This window comes from Fundulus heteroclitus, chromosome 23 (assembly GCF_011125445.2).
Source record: "Fundulus heteroclitus isolate FHET01 chromosome 23, MU-UCD_Fhet_4.1, whole genome shotgun sequence".
NCBI classification, from domain to species: Eukaryota; Metazoa; Chordata; class Actinopteri; order Cyprinodontiformes; family Fundulidae; genus Fundulus; species Fundulus heteroclitus.
The window spans coordinates 32,229,584-32,236,731 of NC_046383.1; the positions used below are offsets into that span (position 1 = coordinate 32,229,584).

The 7,148-nt window shown below is 44.1% G+C and overlaps 1 protein-coding gene across 4 annotated transcripts in view; it reads left to right on the forward strand.

The window, feature by feature from the left end:
• nrg2b (neuregulin 2b) overlaps positions 1-6,318 on the forward strand; it is a 112,524-nt gene extending 106,206 nt beyond the window's left edge. For all 4 annotated transcript variants that reach the window (XM_036126995.1, XM_036126998.1, XM_036126997.1 and 1 more), the window contains one exon: positions 1,174-6,318. In XM_036126995.1, coding sequence (XP_035982888.1) covers positions 1,174-1,641 — 468 coding nt within the window. In that variant the 3' untranslated portion in view covers positions 1,642-6,318. The remainder of the gene's footprint in view (positions 1-1,173) is intronic.
• The last annotated feature ends 830 nt before the right edge of the window (positions 6,319-7,148 follow it).

Below are 7,148 nucleotides of genomic sequence, written 5' to 3' on the forward strand. Positions count from 1 at the left end.
TGAAGTGGAAGAAAAGGATGCGTGGATTTCAAAATAGTTACAATAAAATCTGAAAACAGTGGTTTTATGTCGATACCCCAAAATAAAGTCCAATGCAACCAATTTCCTGCAGACATCTAAATACTACAGAGTCCACGTGTGTAGTTTTAACCTGAGCTGTTGTGTGAAGGCTTTAGAGGTTTCTTAGAGGGGAAAAAATTGCATCTAGGAGATAAATAGGTTAGGGGGAAATATACGGAGAAGTTTAAAGCAGGATTAAGTTATGAAATGTTCTCCCAAGCTGTAAACATCTCACAAAGTGCAGGTCAATTACTTAATATTAGCAATGTAATGATTATGATGCAATGTCGTCCTAAAGCAGATGTCTCAAACCCAAATTCTCGAGGGCCGTTGTCTTGTAACCTTGAGATTAATCCCTTGCACTACACACCTGAATCAAAGGGTTAAAGTGCCTCACTAGCATGCAGTCAAGTTCTACAGAACTCTGCTAATGAGCCAATAATCAAGTCAGCCGTGTTGAAGCAGACACGCATCTAGAAGTGACAGGGCACCGGCCCTTTGGGACTATAGTTTGAGACCACTGACCTAAAGCAACAGGCCTGGTAAGGAGAACAGTAATCGGATAAGTAGCCAAGAGGTCCTTTGTAATCCTTGAGGACCTGCAGAAATCCACAGTTTAGTTGGGAGAGTTGGCTGACAGGCCAGCCTTCCTCTTGTGAGATGAGACCAAGTTTGAACATTTCTGTCCACGGGCAAAATTATCTGTGGCAGAAAGCCAGCAGTGCACCTCAGCCTAAACACACCATCCCCACTGTGAATGACGGTGGTGGCAGCATCATGCTGCAGGGTTGCTTTTTACAGGAGTGATGGGGTTGGCATGGAGGCGATCAGTCTGTGGCTACGCTGGGTGGCCAGGAAGCCCACGTTGCTTTGATAGCTTCCTTCAGGTCATCGTTGAAGCTTGTGGTTGTAATTTGAAACTACAAAACATATTTACATGTGTGAATACTTTCAGGGGGTGCTGTAAGATGTTGATTAAAAGAGGCTGAACATGTTAAGGATTTCCAACTTTCATTGTTTATAAAATATTTTGAATGTTGAACAAATGCTGCCGAGGTTTCTTTCTTGGCAAACATCAGATGTTACAAAGGTTTTCCCTTTGTTTTGTGTCAGGATGGAAGTTTATACAGACAGCCCCGACGACCTCGACGACCATACCTGACGGAGAGCACAGGAAGTCTACCGTCTAGTCCCTACCACCTCCCCGATGACGAAGCTTATGAGACGACACAAGAGTACGCCTCCTCAAGAGAACCGATTCGGAGCCGGCGGCGCCCCCGACGCAACCGCCTCAACGGACACACGTCCCAGCGTTCGGCGGGCTACCGGGACTACAGCTCGCAGAGCTTCAGTCAATCAGACGAGGAGGAGGAAGAGGACGAGGACGGTCACGGAGAAAGCACGCCTTTCCTTAGTATGCAGAACATGAACATGGACCTGCCGCTATCAGGCTCGGGTTACCGCTCTTCTTCTGGCGCTGACACACGGACTCACCGCGGGCTGAGTCGGCCGGGCGTGCGCAGCAACGGGCAGAGCCGTAGCTCCCAGTCACAGCGCTCCAAGGCCGACATGCCCCTTTAAGACTGGACCTCCTGACGCCCACCCATACACCCCCTGTCCCGCCCCGCCACGCCCCACCACCTCACACTTCCTCCCTTCCTTCACAGAACCAGTGGACTAGAGACCTGCACCTAGGAGAAATATTTTTATTTTGTATAACAGACAGATATTCTAAACAAATGAAATATTTATTTTCATTTCAGCAAAAATTGTCTACTAGCTAACAGCAAAGACTTTTTTTATAACGGGGGGATATTTATATGTAAAGTTTTTTGATTTACAGCATTATGAGAGATGAAAAAAGGAGAATTACGTGCCAATTTTTTCACAAGTTAGATAAATAGAATAATATTGTGGTGCCTTTTGCTGTATGCTGAAGTCGGAGGTCCCGTTGAGTTTTTGTAGCTTTTCTTATAAAGACTCCTCATTTTTATAGAGACCAACCCTCTTCCTTCCTATTGCTTTGGTTTGGTTTGTTCTTTTTTTGTTTACTTTTTTTTTGTTTGTTTGTTTTTTGCTCTGATTTGGGATCTTCCTCTTTTTGAACTGTGATCTGATTATGTCATCATGCAATATTGATTCCTTCTGTGTAAAAGGTGTCTGTTTACATGAGTTTGACCCACGCGATGGTACAGCCGGTTGTGTAGGGTAGATTCCTCTGATGAACACGCATCTGTCATTAATGTCCTCGTCTGCTGCCCGTCAGTCATTTTCTTGTAGTTTCTGTGGAAAGAAGGGCGTTCAGGTGTTGTAGAGGGACTGCGACCTCAGATCTTCGTGTAGGTGTTCACGGTGCTGTCATTACATTAGTACGAATGAGCGCGTGTGTGTGTGAGATTTCACAAAGCCTGGTTTGGTCAGCGCCTGCGTTCACCTCGGCGGTCGTGGCCCCTCAGCCGACGTGTCTGCCGGTCGCCACGCTGCCGGAAGCTCCACTGCACTGTAAGCACCTCTCTCCGCGAGCAGCCGCCGGTCAGGGAGCCACCGACCCAAACTGAACTCGACCAGTCCAGTTGTAATCCAGCCTGACTCTGGCCTCCCGTGGACTGCCTGGCCCCGCCCGTTTCCTATGCCAGCAGCTTAGAGCCGCACTGTGTCTCAGGACTTCCCCATCGCATCACAGCCGAACGACTCGCAGCAGACAGAGCCTGTCATCTCAGTTGCAGATCAGTCCACAGGGCCAGATCCATATCTCTCCCACCCCGATCACTTCTGTTGTGTTAAGAGAAAAAAAAAAATATCATGGCCACGGGTTTAGGATGCTGAAGCTTGGAATAGGACTGGGAATTCACCAAACTTTCTTTTTTAGATTTAAAAAGTTGTATGTACGCAAGAGAGCATGTTCGTAGATGCGTGTGGTCCAAAATGTTAAAGGTGAAGCTGGAAGCTAGCGCTGTGTTGAGGGCGCAGAGGGTAGCCTTGCTAATTCTGCCTCACGCTAACCCCGCACTGAGGAGAGGACATCCTGCTGGGTACTCAGCCCGGACAAATTAGAATATCATCAAAATTTTTATTCCTCTAATTCAGCTCAAAAAGGGAAACTCATATAATATATACAGATTCGTCACACACAAAGTGATATAATTCAAGCATTTATGAATTTTGATGATTGTAGCTCACAATAAAAGCCCAAAATGTGGTTTCTCTGAAAATTTGAATATCACAGAAGACCAACCAAATAGATTTATTCATTAACATCTCTTAAGCTGTTGGCGTTTCCTGTCTCTCCATGTGCGCCAGAATATTGAAAAATCTGTTATGTTTGTTTTAAACGGAGGAAATGAACGTCATTTTGTGGAGCTCTTTGAGATTCACTTCGGCTCTGAATGTTGGATTGGGATCAAGGGTGTGGAATCCACAGTGTTTTTCTTTGTCAGAGCGGAGGAACTTGCCTCGTTTTGACATCATCATCTCCTCATATCTAGGAATTAATGCTCTATAAGTAATTATTGGCCCAATTAATCGGAAAGTAGGGCAAGCCTTCAGTTTCAAGCATCCGGAAAGTCATTTCTGTGATATTTGAGTCACATTTGTGTTGTTTCTGTAACAGTGCTGCACATGAAGTATGAAAGTACGCAACATACTGCACGTTTTTGGCAAGTCCAACGAAATCCATGGCAGCCTAGATTAGTTGTGGATCAACTTGTGTGTGTTACAGGGCCATGCAATGTGATGCAGGAGCTTTATTTTACCAAGGCCTCATGTCTTCCTATGCCATTAAAATGAAAGGCAGATACACAAATGTGTAATGGCAGTATATTGTTATGGCCTTCACAATGAAGGGGAGAACAGCTAACAGTTGTCCTGCAGTGACCATTAATGACAGCCTCCACGAGGTGGGTAGGTTATAAAAGGTCATTTCTAAAGAAACTGGCTGTTTACAGAATGCTGTATACATGCCTATTATATGGAAGGTTGAGTCACAGGAAGAAGTGTGGTAGAAGAAAGGTGCACAAACAACAAGGATAAGCACAACCTTGAGAGGACTGTGAGCAACACTCTCACACAAGGCGCAGACTGCAGCTTGTGTGTTGTGGCTTCAAGAGTCACTAAACACAGACTTATACAAACGAGGGCAGCAGGGGTTGCATTCCTTCTGTTAGGCCACATCTCAACCAGAGAACATCAGGAGCGTCTTACCTGGGCTGGGAAGGAAAGGGCTGCAGTGTCGCTCCGAGGTCCAAAGTCCTCTTATTAGATGAAAGTAAGCGTAGCATACCAGTTGGAAGTCAAGGTTTCAGAGGCTGGAGAAGGAGCGGAGAGGCTCACACTCCATGTTGTTTGGGGTCAAGTATGACGTTTCCACAGTCGGTGGTCATTTGGGGGAGCCATGTCATCTGCTGGTTCTGGTCCACTGGGTTTCCTGAAGTACATAGTCGAATGGTTCAGAGTCATGATGTTGTGTTTTATGAAGTCCAGTCAGTGCAGAATGTCTCCTATTTTCACTCATTTTCAAGCAGGACTCAGCACCGGCCCACACCACCAATAGTACCAACACCTGTTTTAATGACCATTAAACTCTCCTGACCTGAACCCCACAGGGAATCTGTGGAGTATCATCAGGGAGGAAGACGAGAGACACCAGAGTCAAGCTGAAGGCTGCTACTAAAGCAAGCTGGGTTTCAATTACACCTCACCAGTGCTATAGCTGATCACCTCCATTACGCCCTGCCTTGATCCAGAAATTCATGAAAAGGAAGTCAAGTATTAAGTACATTTACTGTGCAGTGAATGGACATACTTTTCAGTAACCTAGTATTTCTGAATTCATTTTTTTTTTGTCATGTCATATTCACATTTTCTGAGAAACTGAAATTTGGTTTGTCATTAGCTATTAGCCGTGAGCATCAAAATGAACAGAAATAAATGCTTGGACTACATCACTCTGATGAATCCATACGCTACGCGAGTTTCGCTTATTAAATCAAACTACATTCAGTGACGTACAAGTATTTCCCGATGCACCTGAATTAGTTTATCTTTTAGAAGAAGAAAAAAAAAAACGGCCTCGTGTTTCATCGCACTAGTGACGGCAAAGCTTGGACGTGAATTCAGAGGCGGCAGAGCACACTTTGGTGGCGGTGTGTGATAATCCAGGTTAACACGTCCTCGGTCGTCATTCTGACATTTTGATCGCCTGAGCTACTTTTGCTTCGTCATAGGGACCGAGTGGTCCGTCTCTGTGTTTCCTCGTCTGCCACTTCGCCTTCATGTCTTCCTCTCACCCTCTTTGGACCTTCCGAAGCAACCAGCAGAGGAATTAAAACCCTCGTCTGGAGTACACCGAGCAGCACACTCACATTAGGCTGATCAAAACTCTTCCGCCTGAGTTCTCTGGAGACTGTTTGAGGGGGGGGGGAGGGGAGATGTCACTGTGTCAGCTAGAACTTGATTCCCTGTTTAGGTTCGTATTCTTTTCTTCCACAGACAATGCATGGATCAGAGATATAGAGAGTATCTTAAAGATGGTGACGAATCCCAATAGAGACGTATTATTTGGGTACTTTCCCCCCAAAGTTCTGCCTAGTTCTCTCGTATTGTCACTGTAATCAATCTGGGATTTACGATGTGGAAAATCTGCCAGTGAGGATAGTGTGCTTCTAGAGCTAGTCGAATTGTTGAACAAAACCCCCACCCTCTTTCTCCTCACCCCACACTCCCCACCCACCTGCTGCATACACACATAGATGTCACTCATTCACACACTGGCACACTCACACTCAAACGTCGACACGCACACACAAAGACACGCACACACACACACACACACACACAGCCCTTCAATGTTTGTTTGTCAAGCAGTTTGTCTTTTTTACCTGCCAAGTCCCTCTCTTCTCCTTCTTCCCCTCTCCCCCACTTCCAGCCCCCCCCCCCCCCCCCCCTCCTTTTTTCTCCTCCCTGCCTCCCAAATCCCCTGCATGTCCTAGTGGTACTGGTAGTTGGGTGCATGGAAAAAGCAGCAAGCAAATTGTTTTTCCACTCAGTTAAAAAAAAAAAGAATATTAATAATAAATGAGTAAAAAAAATGTGTCATCATTTTAAACATCCAGCAATAAATCCCCCTTCTCTTTCATGTCCATCGTTCTTGGAATATGCTAGGTAATTTTTTGCAAGTTTTATCAAAAACATACTACTTGTGAAAGAAGAAAAATCCAAAACCACCCATTCATATGGAAAATAAAAACTTTATTCCTACTATTTTGAAAAAGTCCTGTCATCTTTGCAAAAACTGCCAAAAATAAAAAAGGAAATTGTTTTGTTTACATGCATTTCCAGTCCTCAGTCAGTCTGGAAGCAAATTTAAGAATGGGCTTCCGGTTTCACATTCCAACACTAGAGGGCGGTGTTTACCTTGAGTTTAATCAGAAGTAAAATTAACAGAATGATGATTCATTCATTCTGTTAGTTGCTGAAATATGATTTGCTCTCTGCGTATACTTCAGAAAACGGAACTGATATTTCCACAACTGTTGAAAATCTCATAAAAAAAAACGAGGAAAGCCATCCTACATTATTCGTACCCCTGGCAGATTTATATTTAAAATTATTTTTCCTTAACCCAAGAAGTTTGTTTCTGATCAGAAATGAGACAGAAGTCACACAAATATAAGATAATGTGCAGCAGGTATGATTAAAAAGAAACACAACTGGATATCAAAGTTATGTCTACCCATTCTTAATAATTAATGGAAAAGTAGAGATTACAGCAATCACATCCTTGTTATAATAATTGGACAGTTATTTTTTTTTTTCATACTTTCACTGATATTGCTGATAAATTATCTTTGAGAAATCGTTTCTGAGGTTGGAAGGCCACCCTGCCATCATTTGCATCCTATCAAACATTTCCTCAGACACTCAGAGGAAACATGTTGGTGAATTAAAAAGATTTTTTTCAACCTCAATCTTCCCGTTGTACAAATAATTTTGGGTGTAACTGTGTGTGTCCTGTCGTACCACACACAGAAGCTGGTTGCCTAAAGGGCAGCACAAGATAGATGATTGCCTTTAATAGATCCCGATTTGAT